We start from the raw sequence: 25,842 nt of genomic DNA, 5'->3' as shown, positions 1-25,842 counted from the left end.
AAAGAAAAACAACTATGATTAATATGTTAAGGGCTCTAATGGGCAAAGTAGACAATATACAAGAACAGATGGATAATACAGCAGAGAGATAGAAATGCTAAAAGTAAAAAACACCATAACAGAGAAGAACAATGCCTTTGATGGGCTCATCAGTAGACTGGACATAGCCAAAGGAAGAATCAGTGGGCTTGAAAATAGGTCAATATAAACTTCCAAACTACTGAAATGCAAAGAGAGAAAAGAACGGAATTGGAAAAGGAGCTGGGGGGGCATGAGTGCCTCAGTTGGTTAAGCATCTAACTCTTGATTTTGTTTCATGGGGTCAAGCCCCATGTCAGGCTCTGCACTGATAGCATGGAATCTACTTGGGATTCTCTTTCTCTGCCCCTCTCCTGCTCACTTGTGTGCACGTACACACACACACACACACACACACACACACACTCTCTCTCAATATAAATAAATTTCAAAAAAAAAAAGAAAAAGAATGGAGGAAAAAGGGAATTGACCAACCAGGACATGGGGCAATTACAAAAGGTATAATATACATATAATTGGAATATCAGGAAGAGAGAGAGAACAGAGCAGAGTGTTTGACATAATAATGGCTAAGAACATCCCAAACTGGGAAAAAATAAAGAGAGAGAGAGAGAGAAATCCCTGAAAGAAGCTGAGGGAAAGGGGTACGGGGGAGGGAGGAAGTGGGGACGCTGTTATTAGCATGTGATAACATGTGATACACGTGAAGCTGTACAGGTCATCTGAAGGTGGACTTAGGTTAAAACTGCATGGGAATGCAAGCTGGTGCAGCCACTCTGGAAAACAGTATGGAGGTTCCTCAAAAAACTAAAAATAGAACTACCGTACGACCCAGCAATTGCACTAGTAGGCATTTATCCAAGGGATACAGGTGTGCTGTTTCAAAGGGACACATGCACCCCTATGTTTATAGCAGCACTATCAACAATAGCCAAAGTATGGAAAGAGCCCAAATATCCATCGATGGGTGAATGGATAAAGAAGATGTGGTATATATATACAATGGAGTATTACTCAGCAATCAAAAAGAATGAAATCTTGTCATTTGCAACTACATGCATGGAACTGGAGGGTATTATGCTAAGTGAAATTAGTCAGAGAAAGACAAAAATCATGTGACTTCACTCATATGAAGACTTTAAGAGACAAAACAGATGAACAAAAGGGAAGGGAAACAAAAATAATATAAAAACAGGGAGGGGGACAAAACAGAAGAGACTCATAAATATGGAGAACAAACTGAGGGTTACGGGAGGGGTTGTGGGAGGGGGGATGGGTAAGGGGCACTAAGGAATCTACTTCTGAAATCATTGTTGCACTATATGCTAACTAACTTGGATGTAAATTTAAAAAAAAATAAAAAAATAAAACAAGTTAAAAAAAATGTGTACTGCAAATTTTAGGGCAACCACTACAAATTTTTTAATTAAAAAAAAAAATAGAAACAGCACGTCAGAGGCATAGTTAGTTTTATACATGAAACACCACCACACGTTGACACAGGAAGCAAAATGAAAGCTGTGGAAATGAAAGAGATTCTACCTTCTACAGGGGAAAAACACAGTGAAAACATGACTATCCTTTAACAGAACACACACACACAACACACAACACACACACACACACACACACACACACACACACACACACACACACACACACCCTGCTCTAGCTCATTAGGAAGAAATGTGCTCAGCCAGATATGTCTTATTATTCAGACAAAGGTCAAGTTGAAAAAGCAAACAGATGGCAGTTTCCAAAACACTTTCCTTGCTTGGTTTCAAGTGTGTTGACATTTGAGGACAGAAATGTGGGGTGCTGCTCAGGAGCACGCTCCTCTCACACCCTAATGACAGCAGCCAAATAAATATGCAAATGAGGCAATACTTGACCTTGCAATCAAAGGCAGAGAGCACATGGTCCCACAGAGAGGCTGCCATAGCTAGCACAGGGGGAAATGGGAGGTGCAGCCTCACACAAAACCTTGAGACCTCCCAGCAAGGTGAGTGAGCCTGAAGGAATGAGGCAGAGGACAAAAACAGAGGTGCACTTTAGCACTTCCATGTTCATTTGATAAAATAAGAAACATCTGCAATGTGACAGAAATGTCAACACCCTGGGAGTATCCTCTAAAGGTTTCTCATTTTCAAAGAAAAATATGCCCAAGCTCATGCAACTTCTCACTCCACTTTCTTCTGCCTTTTCTTTCTCTCTCATGCCTTGGAAGCTCCAAGCTGCTCCCTTAGGTCCTGTGAGGCTCCCTAGGGCTCTTCCTGTTTGTAAAGAAAAGCAAATGAAAACTGCAGCTCCCCTCACAGAGGCAGGGGTGGGGCTTGCTGTTTTTCTGTGGAGCACAGTCAATGCCAAGGTCACCTTCTGTCTGTCACTACTTAATTCAGCTCTTACAGATATCTGAATATTCGGTGGTGATTTTGGGGGTCTACTGGGATGACAAATTTCAGCAGATGGGGCAACAAAAGCCCATGGGCAACAAAAACCCCAAATACATAACTGGAAGACCATCTGTCATTTACTCCTGGCCCCCTTTAAGGTCTTCAAATCTGAGTACATGTCTATAATCCCAGAAAGGTGCAGGAGAGGGGGTGGGTGCCCCAGCTCCTCCCTGATCCTTGGCTGGCTGCAGCAGAGGTGCCTCAGAGGATTCCTCACATCTGTCCATACCTGGATGTCAGCACCAGCCACCTGGCCTCTGCTGTCATCTCTGGTTTGAATTCCAACTGGACATCCACCTTAAACTGCCAATAAGCAAATGGTTTTCCTCATGAACTCAGTCAAAAACCCAGACAGTGCTACAGTGCTAAATATGCTAAATATGCAAAGAAAACACGGCTTCTGTATTTTCATGGGCCCATCTAAATGTCCTCACAAGTCTCCATCCCGCTGAGTAGCAGCAGGGGAAATCTTGAACGCACAGTAATTCTGCTCGCCTGGGTGTTGGAACAGCTGAGTCCTCAAGTGGCCTTTGTGCCTCGGTGGCTGGTGTGGTTCAGCACCTGGTGCTGAGCCCTGGGGCACACCACTGAGCAGCACCTGATTGCTCAGGGGCCAGAGCCCCCACCCCTGTCTGACCTGACCTCAATTCAGCTCTCACTAGCACTACAGACCCCTCACGCCTTACCCTGGGAACCACATGGAGATCGTGGCTGAGACCTGCAAAGACTCAGTGCTATGAAGAGCTGAGGTCATGACCCTCCTGGCTTTCTGGGCACATTGGCCTCTCTCGGCCTCTGGGGCAGGCTCACCTCACCCCTTCTAATAGGACCTATGGCCAGCCCAATGAACCCCCACAAACCTCTCTTCTGCACACCTCACAAGGCAGGTGAGACCCTCTACTAGCTCCTGCTGCATCCTGATGCCTAACCACTTCTTGCTGCCCCTTCTACTCAGCTGCAGCAGTCTCGTAGAGACCTGCAGCCATCCTACACAGCAGTCTCCTTCCAGAATTCCCACCAGGGACCAGAGCACCAGGACCGCAGGCCTCTAGCTCTCCCATCAACCTAACCACCACCCCAAGGACTCTAGCCTGGAGCCAGAACACCAAGTGCGGCCTTGGGCTTCTCCTCCATATGTCCCTTTTCTCTCTCCCACTGTGTCTCCTAAACTGAAGCTCTCCTTCACCTTCCCTCCTACCAGACAGGGCCCCTCTACATCATTCTTCTGCACTCACCCTCTCCCTGCCTCATCCCTAGGGCCATGATGATGACACAGCTGCAGTGAGCTTGATTTACAGGGAAAAGGAAAACACATCTACTCTTTTCAAAACACTGTGCCCTTGAGTTTGCTTCCCCCACTACTGCGTCCCCTCTCTGGTTAGTTCTTTTTGACCCTTGAACAATATGGAGGTTAGAGATGCCAACCCCTACACAGTAAAAGTCCATATAACTTTTGATTCCTCAAAAACTTAACTACTAATAGCGTACTGCTGGCCAAAACCTTATTGATGACATAAACAACACATTTTCTGTATGTTATACATATTATACACTGTATTCTTACAGTAAACCAAGAAAAAAGACAATGTTATTTAAAAAATCATGAAGAAAAAATACATTTATAGTCCTGTACTGAGTTTATTATCACCAGTTTTCATCTGTTAACAAGATGCATTGTCAGTACTTACATCATCATCCTACATGATACAAAACACTATACACTTTATACGTATTACTAATGCTAGACTCAAAAATGAGAAGATAATGTGAAAAAGAAATTCATATTTATTTACAGGTGTAATGATTCATGCATTAATAATGAAGTAGTAGCAACAGGATTGCTTTATGGTAGGCTAGCCTACACACTAATGAATGAATGGTTATGAAATTTTTGTGGCATATAGTTTTACGGTCATATTCATAATACAGTACCGTCAAGACCACTTTACCACTGTGACAATAGGCCAATATGCAGTTTCTCCAATTATAAGAGAGAGGGGCATACTGTATAGCAATTCTTTGAAAGAAAAGTTGTAAAACAGTAAGAGAACAAACACATTTTCAATTTCATATCAACTATCACTCACCTTACGCCTCTGTAAGGACAGGTTCTCCACCTCCACACAGGTCTTGCACACAACGTTCTACATGATGAATACGTAGACAATGAAGATGATGACAAAAAATGTCTCATACAATTAATCGGTTTTCACACAAGGACACACACATAGACAACCCTAAGTTTATTAACTGTACGGATGGCATGATGATGACTTTCTATTCATTAAGCGGAAGTGGATCATCATAAAGGTCTCCGTCCTCACTGTCTTCACGCTGAGTTGGCAGAGGAGGAGGAAGGAGGGCTGGTCTTGCTGTCCCAGGGGCGGGAAAGCAGAGGAAGTGGAGAAGGTAGGAGGGGAGGCGGATGAGGTAGGCACGCTCGGTGTAACTTTATGGAAATACCAAACATTGTCATTTCTGTCTGACTTGTTTGCTTTTTCTTTTCTGTTTTCAAATGTTTCTATATGGCACCAATCATTCTTCCACCTTTGCTTTAGTTTCAGTGTCCAATCATAAAAGAAGTCAAAAGTAGTCATGAATAACTGGAACCCTTCTGCCAGACGAACAATTTGTTTTCTGGCACTGCTGCTTCTATGCCTTCTTGCTCATCATCTGAAACTGTTTCGGAAGCATTCATCTCTCTCAAGTCGTCTTCTGTTAATTCCTCTGTGGTGCCTACTAGTTCTTGAATTTCTCCAAGATCCATATCATGAAACCTTTCTACCACCCTCCCCCCCAACTCACCTTTTTTAAAACCATATCAATAGTCTCTTTCATGATTTCCTTGGTTGGTTTTGTTATAAATCCTGTGAAGTCATGTACAATATCTGGACAGAGTTTTCTCCAACAGGAATTTATCGTTTCAGGCTTGATGGCTTTCACAGAATTTTCTAGAACAACAGTGGCATCTTCAATGGAGTAATCCTTCCAGACCTTCTTGATGTTCTATCAGAGTTCTCTTCCATAGCACTAACAATGTTTTCCACGGAGTCCCGTGTGTGATGAGCCCTCAATGTCCTCATGACTCCCTGATCTACAGCCTGAATTAGAGATCATGTGTTTGGAGGCCACAGACCAATTTGATACCTGCAGTGTTGGACTCACGGGGTTCTGGGTGGCCAGGGACATTGTCCAATACCAAAAAAATCTTTAAAAGGCAGTCCCTTCCTGGCAAGGTACTCCCGTACTTCAGGAACAAATCATCAATAGAACCAATCCAGAAAAAGAGTTCTCATTGTCCAGGCCTTCTTGTTATACAAGCAAAAAGATAGCAGCTGGTGTGTGTTTATTCCCCTTCAAGGCTTGGGGGGTTAGCAACTTTATAGATTAGGGAAGTCCTGATCATAAACCCAACTGCATTTACACAAAACAGCAGTTAGCCTCTCCCTTCCTGTCTTAAATCCTGATACTTGCTTCTCTTCCTTACTAATAAATGTCCTTCGGGACATTTTCTTCCAGAATAGGGTACTTTTGTCTGCATTAAAAACTTGTTCAGACAGATATCCTTTCTCTTCAATGATCTTCTCAGTGGCATCTGGGAACTCATCTGCTGCCTCTTGATCGGCAGATGCTGCTTCTCCTATTATCTTGATATTTGTAAAGCCAAACATTTTTCTAAAATTATAAAAACCATCCTTTGCTGGCATTAAATTCTCCAGCTTTAGATCTTTCTCTTTGCTTTTGCTTTAAGTTGTCACATAATGATTTCACTTTTTCTCAAATCATCTTAAGAGTCTATAGGTATGCCTTTCTTTTTTTTAAGTTTATTTATTTTTTGAGAGAGCAGGGGGAGGGGTAAAGAGAGAGAATACCAAGCAGGCTCCATGCCGTCAGCATGGAGCCCAATGCGGGGCTGGAAACTCAAGAACTGTGAGATCATGACCTGGGCCAAGTCGGATGTTTAACCACCTGAGTCACCCAGGTGCGCCGGTATGTCTTTCTTATAGCAATCCTGTACCAACATAAAAGCTGCATTACCAATATGAGATAAAAGGATATTTCATAAAAAGTGCAAGGCTTTCAGGCCTGCTGGCATTGCTACAGCAATGGCTACGCAAATTTTTTTTTTTTTTTTTTTTTTTTTTTACAATGTTCCTGATGCTGGATTCATTATCTTGAGATGGTGGGCACTGAAGCTTCAGACCTAAATCCATGAGACATATTAAGCAATTCAACTTTTTCTTGTGGTGTTATGACTTTTCTCTGCTTCTTGGGAGCACTTCGAGCATCACTAGTGGCACTCTGGATGAGTCCCATGGTGTTATTCAAGGTTTACGGTATTGTACTAATAAACACGATGAAAAGTACGCAAGAATCATGAGGTATCACATTTTACTACAATACATAACTTACGGCAGGGACAAACTGCGCAGAGATGATTAGCGTCACGTGATATTTTAAGTGGATACTCACAACACCTGAGCTCACGGTAATAGCAACAGTGGCTAGGAAATTATTATAGTAGTATATAGCACGTACTATAGCTAATTTATGCAGTTATGCATTTTCACTTGTTTGCATTTCTCTCCACTGCAAATGGTGCCACATAAGTGTTGGTGTGTATAAATTTTGATAAATTTTAACTTTTTATAATAGATGTATGTATATTTTATGGTAGTAACTGGTAAAATAGACTGGTACTTACATAGATTTTTTTATGCATTCATGACATTCCTAACATTTTCTTAATTTCTTTATATTTCTAAGGCTACATAGTTTGTCTGCAAGCTTTTGCAAATTGTTGTAAATCTCCAAAAATGTTTCCAATATATGGAAAAAAACAAAAAAAAACCATGCATAAGGAGACCCACACAGGTCAAACCGTGTTGTTCAAGAGTCAACTGTAGTAGGATTTACCCCAAGTTCTACACTACCCAATCAGCAATACCTTGAGAATAAATATGGTTACAGTTTTTAACTTTTCCATCAATTTTAGAAAAGCAAAAATAGATACCTACCAGTCTATAAGAAATTTCACCTCTTAAACTCTGGGAGATGTTGGAAAGAGATGCCCACTTTCACCTCTTCCCTTGTTTTCTAATGTGAATGTGTCCTCTAGCATGTTCTGTGACACACAGTTACTGTCTCTTTCTCTACGCATGAGGCATTCAGGTGTTTTTCTTGCCCATAGAGATGGCAAAATCACTCCCAAGCTACCCACTGGGTACAGGAAACTAATGTCCAGGATACCTTTCTACTGGGATTATTCTAAGGCCAAAATCTAACTCAAATAGAAAGTTATGTTTTGCACTGTTATAAAGAGTAGAATTCAACAACACCCCTCAATAAACAAAACAAAGATTTGTAGTACTGAACAGACACAGTTACATCAAAAATCAAGACATTAAATTTATAAAATATATGAGCAGGTTGATAATATAATCAAGAAAAGATGCAACTAGGTGGCATAAGAATTTTTTAAAGCCATTTTGAAAATACAAGGTCCAAGGCACATCTGAGTGTGTGTGTGTGCACACACATGTGCGCGCGCGTCCATTTAGGTTGATAAGCTGTGCTTGGTTACTGGGAGAGGAGTGATTATATATTTATTACTTTTCTATGCATTGAGTTCATCATGGGAGTCTGAAAATTCAATTTTTAAAAATTTACTGTAAGGTCCCAATACTCATTGAGGAAAAAGCTATTATTTATAATCTTAAAACTACATGGAAAAGACATGGTGCTGTGTCAGAGTAGGGCCATAAGAATAAAAAGCCATGTAGGCTGGGCAGCTGCCCTCAGTTCAAGGAGCAGAAATAGAATATATTGGGTCTGGATTTTGCTTCTGAACCAAGGAACCACCCACTATAATGAATGTCATCCCCTGCCCATCAGATTAGCCAGTTCTTCATCCTTCATCCAGGGGTCAGGAGTGGATGCTGGGATGCTCTCTCCAACACAATCGCCAGGGGGCAAGGGAGGTGCCACAGAAACATAGGGAGAGTCCCCTTCAACTTGCCCCTCCCACCCCAGCCTGCTAGGACTGTCACCAGGCATTATGGCTTTACCCGCCTGACATTCACAACACCACTAGTGAAAGGAATGAGTTTGACTCTCTTAGTTAATAAAGAAAACCAAGAAAGCAAAGATTACATAACTTAATGTCACACAGAAATTGGCAGGATGGAAATAAGAACTCAGTGAGATCCTGTGTGACCGCTGGACCCACTTAATGAGCATAACTGTAAAAGTAACTTAAAAAGGCACTCTGCGCACTGTCTTTGCGTGGTGCAATTCACCCCTCAGAAATTTAGGGTTAGTGAACAGACTGTAAGTCAGAAGCACTAGCAATATTTGTGATGACAAAACTCACAGCTAATATGAGCAAATCATCACAGAAATTTTAAGGGGGTGGGAATGGAAGTTTTATATGATATAAATGCCACATAAAATATTACTGTGTATTTGTGAATTATTTAGACACCACATAGCAAGCTTCAGAAGACTCTCCCTAACTCACACCAACTGTGTCAGTTCATGAATAAAAACCCATGTCTTTAGGTCAAGGCCAAGAAAAGGGGGAGCTTGTGACTGTGACAAATGAAGCAGAGTGTGAAAAAAACTTCCCTCTGATTCCTGCTTTGCTTTCCCATTAGTGTGAGAAAAATCAGCCAAGACAAGTGACCATGGCTCTGTTGCTCCCGTAGTTACTTGGAAGGAAATAGAGTGATTAGGGGAAAAGTCAAGAGGACATTACAGGATTTATTATCCAGTGTCTCCCTCCCCTTAAAACTGTCAGTGAATCAGGGCTCCTGGGCAGCTCAGTCAGTTGAGCGTCCAACTTCGGCTCAGGTCATGATCTCATGGCTCATGAATTCAAGCCCCGCATCAGGTTCTGTGCTGACAGCTCAGAGCCTGGAGCCTGCTTCAGATTCTGTCTCCCTCTCTTCCTCTCTGCCCCTCCCCTGCTCGCGCTTTATCTCTCTCTCTCAAAATTAAATAAACATTGAAAAAAAAAACATCAGTGGATCAACAACATAACCTTCCTGAGCTCTCTGTTCTGTTCCTTTGGTCTGTTTATGTTTGCAAGCCAATTCCACAACACCCAATTATCACTACAGACTCTCTAATATATCTCAGTGTCTAGTAGTGTGCATCCTAAAGGTCATTTCACAAATGGACTTCCCTTTCAGAAGGAAAGAGAAGGCAGAAAACCATCTTAAGAATGTTCTCCTCTCTCACCATTCAGCATCTCCAGGATGAACCCATATGCTGACATGGTTTGAACCACAGACTATGTATAAGCTGAAAGCTCTGAAATGTATGGCCAGACCTTGCTCCTCTCTTGATTTCTGCTACTACCTACTAACTGGCCTGATGGTTCCAGCCTCACTCCCCATGGCTGCTGGAGTCATCTCCTTAAACTTTGCACCTGATCATGTCATTTGTATCTTTGAACCTTCAGAGGTTCCCTGCCACCTCAGGATGAAACCCAAATTTCCCAACTGCACACCAGACCCTTATGACCCATAATCCTATTTGTCTGATTTTACAGAAGCTCCCTGGATACCCCACTGCCCACTTGCACGCAGTGTTCTAGCCACTCTTCTCTACCTCTGTTCCAAAACTCTCTGTCCTTCCCCACACCAAACAGTGTTTGCATCTGCTTTTCTCTTGGCTGTGGCAGCTCCCACCTCGCCCCTCGTTTGCCCATTTCCACACATCCTCCCTTCCGTGGAGCCTCACATTCCCACCACCCCCACAAGAAACCATGCTACAATTATTCCTTTGCTTCTCCCTGAACTTGTAAACTCCGGCAAGTATGAGGCTCTCAATAACATGCTCACTGGGGGAACAAACTTGAGCAAAGGGCCATCAGACAGCCAGGTCAAGGTTTAGATGCCTCTGACCTTCAGGCAGAGAGGGAGACTACTACTACAGTGAGCTGAGAGGCACTCCTGGGTGTGGAGGTGACAAGGTGCTGTGACAGGCAGAGCAAACTGAAGGATGGGGTGGGCAGCTATGAGAGGAGGTGGCTGCAGGTGACTGTGGTTCCCACTGGAGCTGCCGAGAGCAGCAATGGAGAGGAGGGCGCAATGGCCAGGAACGGTTTGGGTGAGGCTCCAGGTCCGGATCACACATCTGCGAACACTCTGGAAATGCTCACAGTAGCGGCAGTTGTTAGCCGACAAAGGCAAGTGAGGAAGGAGAACACTCCAGGCCCATGGGTACCCCCAACCCGACCCCGCACCTCAACTTTTCTCTCCATCCAGGAAGGCGGCAGATTTCAGGAAGCTATGGATGAATGTCCATAAAGTGAATTCTGCCTCAAAAGCCATTCTGTTCTCAATTTGTTACCATTTGCCCAAAATGTCAGAAGATGGAGCTATGCAGGGAGGGGAGGCTCCTACCTGAGTTCCATCCTTAAGTCTACGGCTCCCGCTCAGAAGACACGTCGCCCTCTGCCCCGCTGCTGGCACTGCGGTCTTCTTTTCGGGGGGCGTTTCTTTCTTTGCTTGATTCGGAAGGCCCCTTGGCTCTGGTCTTTTCTTTCCTCTGCTGCTGTTTTTCAAGCTTTGACAGCTGATTATAAAAAGTAAAAAGATTTGTTTTACAAACGTAAACGTGTGCCTGTATATCCAAAACACCGATTACTTCCCACGTAGCAACCGATGAAAGTGCTTCTGTCTGATAAGCCTGTGTGCCGTGACGGTTCAGATGTGCCAAGTGGCCAGCAACACGTACGTTAGTCAGTCAGGCACCTGAGTCGTTGACACAGATTAGTCACGTGTGTGATCTCTCCGAACTTTCCCCACCCATAACTCATCTTGCCATGTGCTATTTGAAAATGGTCAGCTAACAGGCTTCTCTGATAGGCTGAGATGAGAAGAGCCCTATAAATAAAAGTCTTTTATCCGTTTTTTTTCCTCTGATGTTTCTCCAGCTTTTTCTAAGCACATAGTCTTCCCACTTACTGTTTTCTAAAGACTGATCAAAACACTCCACTATTTGCTGAAGATAACAGAGAAGGCTCCGAATAAAGTACATTAAGCACATTTAGACATCGTCTCAATTCTCAATTTATTCCTTGAGACTGAACTTATCCACAGCCAAAACCGCAAGTGTTCCTAGTAGGCCACGTGGTGGCTACACACGGACACTGGCCACAGGGAGCCCTCTCAGACTTCCTTCAGGCCGGCTGGGGGACATGCCTCTGGCACCCGACTCCGGAGGAACCAGGGTCCACTTCTCCAGTGGAAACCACAGACTAGACAGTTGAAAGAAACTTAGATCATCTGACACCCTGAGCAACAGCAAGTCCACTCCAGAAAGGCCTGCTGAGAAACTTGTCAGAGCACATTGGCCAAGTGTGAGCCCACAGGATTTTCTTAGACCAAAAAAGCCATCTGTAACAAAGCCCGAGAGACAGCAACACCCAGTTTCATCTGCCTCCCAGACAAAGACTGCAAACATTTCATAGTTCACATGGAAAGAGGGAAACTAAATGAAGGGCTGGCTTCTTCTCCCTGCCGGTCCACGTCCCACATCCAAACACACAAAGAAAACTCCCTACAAGCAACCTGCCATATCATCTCTTGATTACAGACAGACTGAGCAAAACCTTAAGATCAATCAACAATCAGCTGCTCTCAATTTGGTCTAGAAAATCACATTTATTAATGGTTGACTTAAAACACTATCTTTCCCACTTCCCATTTACCTGAAAAGCTCTAGTAAACAATGAGGTTGGTTAACATGCTAAGTAGATTTTGTGAATGAAGACATCACTTTACCTTTGACCCATCAACTCTCCTCCCAGGTAACTCCTCTGGAAAAATTCTCATTCGTGTGCACAGGAAAGGCTCACAGAAATGAGCAATGCACTACTGTTTGTATCAGCAAAAACCCAAACAGCCTAAATGTCAACTGACATAAGGATAGATAAATGTAATGTGGTATATATGCTCAAATAAAGCAATACCATAACGCAGATCTACATATATCAAAATGGGTAAGTCTTTAAAATCATGTTATGCAAACCAAATTAAGTTTCAAAGGCTATATACAGCAGGATTCCATTTACACAAAACAACACTATTGCTAGTGGGCTTATGCAGATATGGTATGAACTAGGTGAATACAAACCAATTTCAGTACAATAGTTAACTATGGGGAGACAGAGGAGAGAATGCGATCACAGTGGAATGAATATACATGGGTTCACACCATAACTGTCAACTTTTACTTTTATAAAAACACACCAGGTATAGAACAGGGCTGCTGACCAGTGCTAGTATGTGAACTGCTTGCTACCAGCACTTAGACCATCCCACCAGTAAAATGCTTGCACCGGGATGTAAACCAACACATAACTTCCTTCATCAACAAAGCCTTGCTGTGAAAGTATCAGCTACTGAACCATGTACTTGGTGGCATTTTTCTCTGTACTATTTTACCACAGATAAAGGAGGAATTTCCTGTATCTAAGGTGACAGCCTTCCATCCCCATTCCTCTTTTGGAATTAAAATGCTCCTTTTCTTTATGAAATGATGAGGATAGTAGATGGGTGTCCTTCTGTCTTGCTCCTTTTTTTTTTTTTTTTGGCAAAATGATCTTGGATTGCACAATGTGAATGTACTTACCATTATTGAATTGTATATTTAAAAATAGCTAGGATGGTAAATTTTATGTGTATTTTATGACAATTAAAAAAACTTTTCATTGTGCTATATATAATTGACATATAATATTACAAGAGTTTCAGGTGTACACATGATTTGATTTGTATATACTGCAAACTGATCACCACGATAAGTCTAGCTAACAGCCATCACCAAAAAAAATTTGTTAGTGATCTTAGAAAACACAGAGTTGGCACTCTATGCTGGACGTCCCCCCCCCCAATTTCTTTTTTATCTTTTTATATTCCTAGTTCATGAAATCCAAACATCTGGAAATCAGTGTTATGCAGTGAACTGTGATAAGTTGCCTTCTGCTGCCAGCAGCTTACATTTACATCAGTGTCTATGTATGTGTTTAGACATGTATGTATAATATATGCGTATCTATAGACAAATTATACACATACACATAGAAAACCATGAACATGTTCCAAGTTAGACACTAAGAAAGCATGACTTTTATTTTAAAAAGAGACTCTCCCCATTATGTTTCCCCTCTTTAGAGGTATAAATACAGAAAATGTGAACATCACCAATGACTTAACCACACCAAGCCTCCCCCCACTGCTAAGGTTCAATCTCATGCAAAAGCCTGTTTGTCCCAACCTGTTCTTCATTTTCTGCTCTTAAATGCTGGTGAGAAACCAGCCTCTGGGAGAGTGACAGGGAATCATTCCCAATTAAAGGAGGTTTCTCTGAGGTTCCTTGGGTACCTGCAGTACCTATCTGATGCTGCACTGACTCAGAGGTGCCATCGAAAGAGTGTGAGACTGTGGAAACATCGGTTTGACCTTTCACCCCAACCCTGTCCCCTCCCACCACAGACCACACTTGTAAATCATGTGTGATAATTATTTAAATGACAAGCGTAGCCCGAGTTTCTATAAATGATGTGATGCTGATTCTCTTACATTATTTATCTAAATACAACCCAACCACATATGGTTCCATGCCTCAAAGTTCTCTGTGAGAACACTGTGAACTAACCTAATAAATTGAAGCCTTTTCTCAGAAAACTTGGAATCCAAGGCAGACAAAACTTGGAATTTGCATCTCAAGGCAAGAAAGCAGTTGGATTTTTTTTTTTTAAGAAAACAAATGAAAAAGAAAGAAAAAGCAGAAAAGAAATTGGTAATGCATATGGAATTATGTAGAATGTCAACAGCTTTCCAATTCACAGGGAGATGCATGTCAAGGAGAATGTAAACCAGTACAGGCCCTGTGAACACATGATCCACAAACACTGAAATGGAGTACTTTCGGGTTTTTGTTTGTTTGCTTGTTTTTTAATTAACTGATGAGGGTGTCCATAATGCAAAGGAAACACTGTCCAAACCACATAGGCCTTAGTGTCATGGGGAGAAATCCAACCTTCCCCTGGGCACACAGACACTGCCAGGGGCCAGATAACTGTCCTATGGCCAGCCTGTACCTCTCATGGTAGATCTTGGCAAGCTGGGGGTTGGGGGATGAAGCAGGGGGGATGGGAATATCTAGATCCCAAACACCCCAACTCATGATTAAATCCACTGAGAAAATAAAGGATTTTCTTTGTAGTTAAGATTTCCATGCTCAAATAGCAAAATGCAAGAATAAACTAGTTGAACACAGATACTAACGTAGGGCTTGCAAACCTACATACCTTGAAGGACCAGGCAGGTAGCAAAAGAGGGAAGTAACAAAGCATGAGACAACAGGGCATGGTGGAGACTGCAGCCACACTGGAGAGGACAAGCCCCACCTAAGGACATTCACATTTCTTTTTAAGCATCTGGACAAATGTAATGTCAATGAGGCAGATATGAGCCACCTGTTAGGAACCTCCACTTGGCACATCCACCTGTGTGATCCCACTTGCTCTGAACAACCCATAACAGTGGTATTATCATCAATGTCCCACAGAGAAACCACTGTCAGGGCTCCTGGATGGCTCAGTCTGTTAAGCATCTGACTCTTGGTTTTCTGCTCAGGTCATGATCTTGCAGTTCATAGGATCAAGCCCAACACTGGGCTCTGGGATGGCAGCACAGAGCCTGCTTGGGATTCTCTTTCTCCCAATCTCTCTGTTTCTCCCCACTGCTTGCTTGCTCTCTCTCTCAAAATAAACAAACTTGAAAAGGGGAGGGGAGGGGAGGGGAGAAGGGAGAAGGGAAAAGGGAGAAGGGAGAAGGGAGAAGGGAATTGAAAAGAGAAGAGAAGAGAAGAAAAGCAAAGCAAAGCAAAGCACTATCAGTTGCTGGCACTACAGGTCTTCCCAGCTTCTTCCTCCCTCCCTGCTGACCCCAGCAACTTGCCACTTCAGAAGTGACAATCTCTGACCCTCCTATCTCATGGGCATAATAATGGAGATCAAAGCCAACAGGACCTGAGGGGCCTGTGGGGGCAGGAGGGGTGCAGAGAAAGGTTTCTCTCCCTAATAAACACAGGTTTATCAGCCAGCCTTGTTCCCAGCTGATTAATGTTGAGTTATTGTGTTTGAGCTTTCTGAATTCTTCAACCATCAAGACAGAAATGTACAGGCAAAACCTGCAGCAGCTTGTTGCTAAACCACCAAGGAGCTAGACCTGCATTTGGACGAGTTTCTCTTTAATTTGGCACAGAGATGGCCTTGAGGTCCCTGTGTATTTTCTAGCAAAGATAAAAGCAAAGAAGGATCACAGACTGGCCTGCTGTATGCTACAGGCAGAGTGCCAAGGATTGACAGCACCCCCAGCTTTCTCTGCTTTAAAATGGGGATTATAATATTACTCTTCATACATATCAAGTGCTTAGAACACTGGCTTGTCATGAGTGGACATCACCAACCATATACCTGGTGGACAGTCAGCCCCAGGAAGCCAGGGGGCCTGCTTGGTTTGCCTCTGTGTCCCTCAAACCTAGAATGGGGCAGGACTCCTAAGCCAGTGCTCAATATATGTGTCTCTTTTTTTTTTTAAATGTTTATTCATTTTTGAGAGACAGAGAGTGAGCAGGGGAGGGACAGAGACAGGGGGAGACACAGAATCTGAAGCAGGCTCCAGGCTCTGAGCTGGCAGCACAGAGCCTGATGTGGGGCTCGAACTCATGGCTGGTGAGCCACCCAGGCGCCCCCGGTCTTTTTTTTTTAAGTTATTTATTTATTTTGAGAGAAAGAAAGCACAAGTTGGGGAGGGGCAGAGAGGGAAGGGAAGGGGAAGGGAAGAGAAAGGGAGGGAAGGGAAGAGAAGGGGAGGGAATCCCAAGCAGGTTCTACACATTGTCAGCGCAGAACCCAATGCAGGGCTCGAACTCAAACCGTGAGATCATGACCTGAGCTCAAATAGGATGTTTAACCAACTGAGCCACCCGGACACCCCTCAATATACACCTTAAATGAAGTTCACCAATTAAGCAAGAGAAGGCATGTGGCTCCCTGAAAGCAATGTGGAGTTTGGTGACTGTAGGCCTAGAGTCTGGTCCCATCTCAGCCACTTGCATGTTGTGAAAACTTACGCAAGTTACATAACCTACTGAACACCCATATTCTCATTTAGTTCAGTGGGCATTTTATGAGACACTCTGCTTTCAGCTGCTAGAGCTATAAACCTACCTGAGTATGGCTTAAAGAGGAAGGAGCTGGATGACCTCACCTATAGGATAGTGGCACCCCCAGCTCGGCCCTGCCACAGCTCTACAGAGGCTTCTGCATACTTCTAGACACCCCTTCCTCATTCTGAGAGCTGCCACCATTGCAAAACTGCTCAAAGCAACAAGGTCTAGAGTTAGTTCTCTGATATCCCTGGCACTGGTCCTCAGGAAAAGACCATGTCACCCTGTGTGGCCTGTCAACAGCAGTGGGAGAGGCAGACCAGGCTGAGAGAGAGGAATCTAACCCCAGGCCCATTCACTGATACATGACAGATACAGAGCAGGAAACAGTCTGCTGCCAGCATCAAGAGAATGCAGGCAGGACAGGGGCTCTCGAGACCCAGCTATGAGCAGGAGGGGTGACCAAAGCAAGCAGTCAGTATCAGAGAATCGCAGCAAGGAACACAGAGTAGCCAGAGAGTGGTGGGTCTCAAGGAGGGGCAAGCCCCAAGTTCAGGGAGGTCAGGAAGGAACTGGCAAAAGCAGGTCAGCGAGGGCCAATGGAAGCCATGGCTGAGGGTAGGGTCGGGTCAGTGTCCTGTAGGAGGGCTAGAAGCCACATGAACTCCAGAGCCCAGCAGCATCCTCTGTATATTGATTCTTCAAGAACAATGAAGATTCTTCAGACACATGAAGGTGGAAAGCATAGGCAGTGCAGACCACCCGAGCAGAAAACGACAGGCAGAGAGGACAGAAGAGAAGGAGAGGATGAAGAGCAAGAGGCCAAGGTGGGGCAGGGACAACCCAGGAAAATACAAGAAAGAGTGAGAGGTGAATTCTGGTGAGAGTGCCCCACCGGCAGAAACCAAAGTGTCACCATCCGGGAATGGCAGGTGAGTCAACACACTGCTGGTGGGAACCATCACCAGAGACTTGGGGGACAGACCAGACAGAGCAAACGGCAGGCTGGGGTGCTGCTGGTATGTGGGAGCCCTAGGAACAAATGTTCCCCCAAGTTCCCCCCTAGCTAAGACAGCCACAGTAATGTGACTTGCATGGTGTGGCACACAAAACCCTGGATGAGTGAGTGCAGAAATGAATGAACAGGACCTGTTGTATGAAGAGTGACCAGGTGACAGCCCCAGAGAGAAGGGACACTCAAACTGTTGCTCATGTTACCTCTGTGCCTGAACAGCTCTTTCCCAGCATCCGGGGGGAAGGAAACAGTGTGAGGCCCCCGCCCAGCAGCACACACTGAGTGTCAGCCCTACCAGTGAGTCTGGCTTCTGGGGCAGACAGCTGTCTCTTATGCAGGTAGCAGCTTACTGGAAAGCGAAAAGGAGGCGCTTCTGAGCAAGCCACTTATCCTCCACACCTCCATTCGCTTTTCTGTAAATGCTACATGGTTATCCGCCCAGTCGGCCTGCCCAGGGCACAAGTGAGGACACTGTGGCACGGGCATACGAGCTGACATGTGGAAAGCACCAAACACACAGGGATCATTCTTACCTGCTCTGTCCTTTCACACACAAAACAGCACTTTGGAGGGATCTTCAAAGACTGATCATTTCACACTGTGGAATCTTCCAGTGTGACAATGTCATAAAACACAAAACGAGTGGGTAACTTCAGGCTTCTTTGGACACTAATGAGCTGCCAGGAGTACCCTGATGAGAAAATCTGAGAGTTCAGTGCTGTGTGGGCAGTGGGACTCCAGGCTCCCCTAGACTCCACCCACTCCAGGAGAAGCTCAGGTGAGGGACACCCACGTGGGCTGGAAGGGTGTAAGCAGAGCTGATCCACATCTGTTGTTGCTGTCACTTCTGCCTGCTTCTCTGGGGAACATCCAAGCCTGCCAGGCCGCTAGGTGCCAGATGCAGGTTTGAAGGGGCCCTAGAAAACCGACTTCTTTGCAAATCATTTCAGAACAAAACAGGTGCCCAAGAATTCTTGATGGAAGGATCACTCTTAGAGTGATGGTGTCTTAAACTTGCTTCCAACGTGGTTTGGGGTACTACTGGTGAAAAACTACAGCTTCTTATAGATGTCCTCACAAGTTCCCACACGGGCCATGAAGACCACTTCACATATTCCCCTTTCTTCTTTTTGAGCCTACACTAGACAGAAGAGAGCATCTCTTTCCTCCAAGGCCCCATGGACATAAGCTGAAAATTTAATTTCTGTTCTTGAAGTCTTTCTTCATGCTCGGGAAATAAATGACCCCTTAGATTATGACAACCAGTTTGCCACCTTTAGCATTCCAAGAAGTCAAGGGGAGATATGAATCCCAGATTGCTTTTGAGCACTACAGAGTCAAAGTCAGTCAAGAGAGAGCAAACCCAAGACCACATCCAGTCATCTCCCAGGCTAGGAAGAGCACCAGGTCTCTGGACTCCTGGCCAAGCCTCCAGTCGACTTGCCCCTTTTAGGAGCAAATGTTCACCAGGACAGGAGCTCCCGGGGTTAGCCACAGGTCCAGGGCAGCAAACCTGGTCTCTATGCTTGCTAGCGCAATGCTGAGCCGGCCCCCATGGCCCCATCTTTGAGTTATTTTAATGCTCGTTATTTCCTGCCAGGCTATTCTGTCCCACATATGAGCAAAATCTAATTAGAGAGTGAAGAAAATAACAAAAGAAAAACTCAAGCCCCATGAAGTCAGTTACTATGATTTTTATAGACCGTAGTGTAGATGGAAAAGTTCTGTTCCAACCAACCCCTTGCAAAGATTCCAAGAAAGTCTTATGGTGCAAGTTATAAAGATCAAATGTCTCCTCTGCAATCACTTTCTAAAATACCACAAGGTATTATTATTCTGAGGGCGCTGGCCCACACCTGTGGCCCTGCCAGTGTCAGGAGGCACAACTGGGTCATCACAGGATGCTGCAAAGGAAGGACATGCCCAGCCAGGCTCCCTTAGAAGTAAGGACATGAGTTAAAGGACAAAATGCCCCAAACCAATCAGCCCCCTTAACTCATTTCAATAGTTTTAGAACTTTCCACAATGCTCTTTCCTAAGTGTCAAGCAACTCCCACTGCTACTAAAAAATGTCCTGACTCTGTCAAGTCATTTAAACTGCCTGTGTGATCTTCACTCACCCTGCAGATAAACAAAACAAGCTGACACTAGATATAAGCTTTGTTGATTAATAATTCCAAGGTAATGTATAAGTAAAGCACTGTAGAATACAGAAATATTCAATCAGCAGTGAACCTCCTGAGGGTTAGGCTGAATTACTGGACTTCCCTGTGCCTCAATGTGCTTTCCTAGACCACATAAACCGGGAGGCAACCTTGCATTACTACCGTGGAGATGCAGTAGAGCCCATAGGGGCTAGCACAGTGATTGGAGCCGTCGGCTACCCTTCCAGAATGGACTGGGACACCTTTAGAAGTGGATTCTTCAGGGAATGGCACTCTGGGAGGGGATACTTCACCTACTAGTCCAACACTGCAGATCAACTTGGTATAGACTCGCTTTGCCTTCAGAACAGGGACTGGAAATCCCTCAGCTTCTCCTTGTTTCTTTATACTGCTTACAGGCAAGAGTGGCAGAGGGTGAGAAGGGGAAAGAAGAGAAGGCAAATTCCAACCAGCAAATGATATGGGTAAAATTTGAGAAGAAAGAAGTGTGAATCTACTGTGGAATTTTAAACAATCTGTAAAACTTCTACAGACTGTCTCTAATTGACCAGGTCATTTTCAAAAAAGGAACTGGAATTTGTATTTGGGCAATTTGTTTTATCAAATTGTAATTTGATCTAATTTCGTATTATGTGATAATTCTGAAAGCTTTTTTAAAAAAAAAAATTCCTTCTGTAATGGAAAACCTGACAGAACATTCGAAGAGGATGTTTCCATATACACCACAGCGTCTGCCATTATGTCAACTGTCGTGTTATTTTTAAATCAACGGGCTGCTTAATAAAAACATTACGAAGCAAAGTACACACATGGTACCTAATTTTCATACATTATTAACTCTGCTTGAGGTTTTTGTGGGAATTAAAAAAAAAAAAAGCAAGCAGGCAGGCATCTGTTCCCATCTGAAATCATGCAAGCTAATTTTATTTTCTAATTCCCCATTGTTTACAAAAACCCTCTTAGGCATGCAAAAATGACGGAGGGTTGAGGATGGGGGTGTTCAGTGGTCTTTCCTATTATTTCTACCTCACTAAGTCCCCTTCGGTGTACTCTCTCACCACGCAGGCACACACTTTAGGCCCCAGTGGGGCTTATTTTAGGCCATTGTGGGATGTACCAAGAGCTTCAAGGTCAGCCCAGGCATGTGTTTCTCTATCGGTGCAGCTGCCCTCAGATCTCCAAGTTAGTCCCCCGCAGCAGATGCTACCAGGGCCCGCCGTGTCCCCCAGTCCAGAGGTCACTCCAGTGTCAGCGGGCAACGGCCTGCAAGCCCATGACTTCCGACCTACAACTCTCTGCCTCAGGACACCCCCTGGCCATGGGCAGGGGTGAGGCCTGGGTGCAGGGCAGGCCAGAATAATCAGGAAGTCAACACCTCTAGGAGTGAGCTCAGTCACCAAGAAATGAGACTTGAAGGGTTCAAAACCTCAGCTTCCTCACCCATCATGCCAACTCTGAAATATGTTCTACATAGTCCCCCAGAGGGTCCCAGGGATCATCAACACAGCCTTAATAGGCTTTTCTCTGTCCTGTCTCACTATGCTTCCTGGAAGCAAATTAACTACCTTCATCTAAATCCTCTTACTCTAGGAAGACCCAAACCTGAAACATTTCAATTCTTCAAAATAAGCCGTGTTTTAACGTGATAATTCGCTATGTGTAACTTGTTACCTGGCCCCCTACTAACCAGTATCCTACACTGGTTTACACACTTGGACACTGGAAGGCAGTGGCAATGCTTAGGATTCCAACCCCACTCACAGCCCTAAATGATGCAGACACGTGAAGGGACAACTGAGCAAGTCAGGAGTGTAATCCTGTGACATTTTATTACATATACTGATGTTGTGAACACTGATCACCCATCTACATGGCACACTCCATATTCTAGTAGCCAGGGTTTTTATTATGTTGCACTCCATTGCCTAACTCTACTGGAGAACAGGGTTATCACTGCACTTCTAACAATCCTCAACTCTTCATTATATCAGTGACCTGGGCTTTTCCTTCGATGGGGGCTAATTTTAAAATTTCAAGAGTTACAGAAAAGAAGTAAGCACTTCTCCTCCACCATAAGGGAAGGAACAACCCACAGCATTTGGGAGTCCAGAGGCTGGCCGTCTTCCACTCCACACACCAAGCAAATGGGTTCTTTCCTCCTCCGTGCCTATATGCATTTATTGTTTTTTAGGCCATAAGCTATGTGAGGGCAGAAATAACAGGCAACTCTTTGGTCAACATCTACTTTAGAATGAAGTCAACATCTATCACGCTGTTGGCACATGTCTGGTTCATAATCATGAACTGTAGCAAAGTTTAAGGAGACACTAAAGCAATTTCAGTCTTGCTATTCCAGGGCATAATTGGTAACAGAAAACTGTTCACAAGCATTTCAAATCAATAGTGTTCTTTAAATGATTCAAAATGTTTCTTCAATTTGCAAGTCTTTAAAAAGGGGGAGTGGGACATTTTCTCTGCCCCACTTGGTCTATATGTTGTACAAATGCCAATGAAGCAGATTGGGAACAGTGAAGAATTACTGTACAAAATAACAATAATCCAGAAAAGAGGAAGACATTGGACCCAAAGAAACAGTGGACATTCTCTGGGAGAGAAATCATGGCCAGGCTTAGGCAAGATGAGGGCTTGGCAGCCTGGTGAGTGACCCATCCATGGGGAGCAGGGTGAGGGTTTCAGAGGTGAGTTCTCAGAGAGGGGATGCCTGGCAAACAGCAGTTTGGGAGAAGGAGTAAATACAGTACTTTCAGTAAAATTTCAAGAAGAGAAAGACAAGTTCATACTCCCAGAAAAGCAAAAGGCTGAAAAGAAAAAAAAAATCCTAAAATACAGTTTGACTCTGTGGTAACTAACAGTTACAGAGTCATGACAGTGTAAACACAATTTATTAATTTAATTAAAAATAATGTTATCAGGGGTTCCTGGGTGGCTGAGTTGGTTAACTGTCAGACTATTGGTTTCAGCTCAGGTTGTGATCTCAGGGTTCGTGGATTCAAGCCCTCCAATGAGCTCTGTGCTGACAGAGTAGAGCCGGCTTGGGATTCTCTCTGTCTCTCTCTCTCTCTCAAAAATAAAGAAATAAACCTAAAAATATATCAAGAATAAATAAATTAATAATTATATAATACTAGAGAGATGGAGAGGGTAGGAAGTGAACAGTGCTAAGTAGCATGAAATAATGCCAGACTTTAATATATTAAGAAACAGTAAAAGGTTATTATTTAGGGATAGAGAAGAAAGTACCAAAGGAAATAGCTTAAAATATGCTAAAGCTGCTCATTTGGGTGGATGAGGAAAAGCAGGCAAAGGGAGTTATTACCTGATTTTTAATTATGCACATAATTATTTTATTTATTTTATTTTATTTTACATCCAAGTTAGTTAGCATATAGTGCAACAACGACTTCAGGAGTAGATTCCTTAATGCCCCTTACCCATTTAGCCCATTCCCCCTCCCACAACCCCTCCAGTAACCCCCTGTTTATTCTCCATATTTAAGAGTCTCTTATGTTTTGTCCCCCTCCCTGTTTTTATATTATTTTTGTTTCCCTTCCCTTATGTTCATTTGTTTTGTCTTTTTAAATTTTTTTTAAAAATGTTTATTTATTTTTGGGAGAGAGACAGAGCATGAGCAGGGGAGGGGAAAAGAGAGAGAGACACAGAATCCGAAGCAGGCTCCAGGCTCTGAGCTGCCAGCACAGAGCCCCATGCAGGGCTCGAACCCACGAACTGTGAGATCATGACCCAAGCCGAAGTTGGACGCTCAACCGACTGAGCCACCCAGGCGCCCGTGTTTTGTCTCTTAAAGGCCTCATATGAGTGAAGTCATATGATATTTGTCTAATTTTAGTTAGCCTAATACCCTCTAGTTCCATCCACATAGTAGCAAATGGCAAGATTTCATTCTTTTTTGATTGCTAAGTAATACTCCATTGTATATATATATACCACATCTTCTTTATCCATTCATCCACTGATGGATATTTGGGCTCTTTCCATGCTTTGGCTATTGTTGATAGTGCTGCTATAAACATTGGGGTGCATATGTCCCTTCAAAACAGCACACCTGTATCCCATGGATAAATACCTAGCAGTACAATTGCTGGGTCATAGGATGGTTCTATTTTTAGTTTTTTGAGGAACCTCCATACTGTTTTCCAGAGTGGCTACACCAGCTGACATTCCCACCAACAATGCAAAAGAGATCCTCTTTCTCTGCATCCCTGCCAACATCTGTTGTTTCCTGAGTTGTTAATGTTAGCCATCTGACAGGTGTGAGGTGGTATCTCATTGTGGTTTTGATTTGTATTTCCCTGATGATGATGATGTTGAAGATTTATTCATGTGTCAGTTGGCCATCTGGATGTCTTCTTTGGAGAAGTGTCTTTTCATGTCTTTTGCCCATTTCTTCACTGGATTATTTATTTTTTGGGTGTTGAGTTTGATAAGTTCTTTATAGATTTTGGATACTAACTCTTTATCTGCTATGTCGTTTCCAAATATCTTCTCCCATTCTGTCGGTTGCCTTTTAGTTTTGCTGATTGTTTCCTTCGCTGTGCAGAAGCTTTTTATTTTGATGAGGTCCAAGTAGTTCATTTTTGCTTTTGTTTCCCTTGCTTCTGGAGACGTGCTGAGTAAGAAGTTGCTGCAGGCAAGATCAAAGAGGTTTTTGCCTGCTTTCTCCTTAAGGATTTTGATGGTTTCCTGTCTTACATTGAGGTCTTGCATCCATTTTGAGTTTATTTTTGTGTCTGGTGTAAGAAAGTCATCCAGGTTCATTCTTCTGCATGCCGCTGTCCAGTTTTCCCAGCCCCACTTGCTGAAGAGACTGTCTTTATTCCATTGGATATTCTTTCCTGCTTTGTCAAAGATTAGTTGGCCATACGTTTGTGGGTCCATTTCTGGGTTCTCTATTCTGTTCCATTGATCTGAGTGTATGCACATAATTACTTTAATAAACAATTTAAAATTTGTTTAAGAAAGAAAACTCATATAGTGGCTATAGTAACAGATCCAATACCACAAAAAAAAAGTTAATGATTCAGGAAAATCAAGTCATATAATCCTTCCAATATCGAGAGGAAGAGACAGTAAGAAAAAGCAGAAACTGAGAAGTCAGCTGTAGGACAAAATTTGTAAAAGAAGAGATCAGAGAAAATACAGAAAAAACAATAAGCAAAGCCATCACCAGAGGACAACCTCAACTATGGAAAGGCTCAAGCATGTCCTAGGAGAACCAACCATCAGAGAAATTTAAAAGAAATCCAGAGGGCACAATCTTCTCTTCCATGCCACTAAATGCCACCAGGGAATCAGGACACAGGAACAACTAACAAACAGCGTGTTGGAGCAATGAAAGACTGACTGCATGATGAAAGACGAGTGGACAAAGGGAAAGAAGAAAACCAACCAAGCATCAGGACAACGCCTGCAGGGCCTGAGGGTAAAAGACAGTGACCCAAATATTCCCTATTGACCAGGATGTCTGCAAACATGCAAGTATTCAGAAAGTATTACAGCCATTCCTATCCTTAAAAGAAAAAAAAGGTGTAAATAAATTACTCATAGAATTGGAGCCTCTTGAGAGAGTAATAATGGAAACTGTGTTAAGTAATGTAACCAATAAAGTGAGTTATATAAGTTCCAGAACTAGCTAGTGAATTAAAAAATGCAAATGAGAAATTAATCAAACTTATCAGGATCAAAAAATCCAGACTCACATTTTTTTAAATGTGAAGAAATGCAAACACGTAATAAGTTTATGAAAAAGATGTCCAACTTCACTAGCAATTAAGTTGACGCAAATAAAAACAGTAAGATACAATATATGATTATTCATCAAGTTGCCAAGGATTAAACAATGATAATACTCAGCCTTTGAAAGGGTTTTTGGAAAAGAACATTATATATTATTGGTGATGGAGACTGTAAATTTGGGCCTTTGGGGCAAAAGTTGGCAATG

The 25,842-nt window shown here is 43.3% G+C and overlaps 1 protein-coding gene across 3 annotated transcripts in view; it reads right to left on the bottom strand.

Moving 5' to 3' along the window:
• Positions 1-25,842, bottom strand: part of DTD1 (D-aminoacyl-tRNA deacylase 1) — a 196,013-nt gene that overhangs the window by 4,685 nt on the left and 165,486 nt on the right. Inside the window, exons 5-6 of one of the 3 annotated variants that reach the window (XR_002083772.2) lie at positions 10,904-11,075; positions 4,580-4,636 (exon numbers count right to left, since the gene is read on the bottom strand). Coding sequence is in view for 2 of the 3 variants with exons in the window: in XM_019462413.2 (XP_019317958.1) it covers positions 10,923-11,075 (153 nt within the window). In the remaining variant the exon portion in view is untranslated. Of the gene's footprint in view, positions 1-4,579; positions 4,637-4,722; positions 4,942-10,903; positions 11,076-25,842 lie in introns of those variants that run through there. The other 2 variants (XM_019462414.2, XM_019462413.2) reach the window with 2 other exon arrangements.

This window comes from Panthera pardus, unplaced genomic scaffold (genome assembly GCF_024362965.1).
Source record: "Panthera pardus isolate Hobbes unplaced genomic scaffold, ASM2436296v1 HiC_scaffold_25, whole genome shotgun sequence".
NCBI lineage: Eukaryota > Metazoa > Chordata > Mammalia > Carnivora > Felidae > Panthera > Panthera pardus.
Note: the sequence above shows the minus strand (reverse complement) of the source record. Positions and strands in the feature narration are given on the sequence as shown.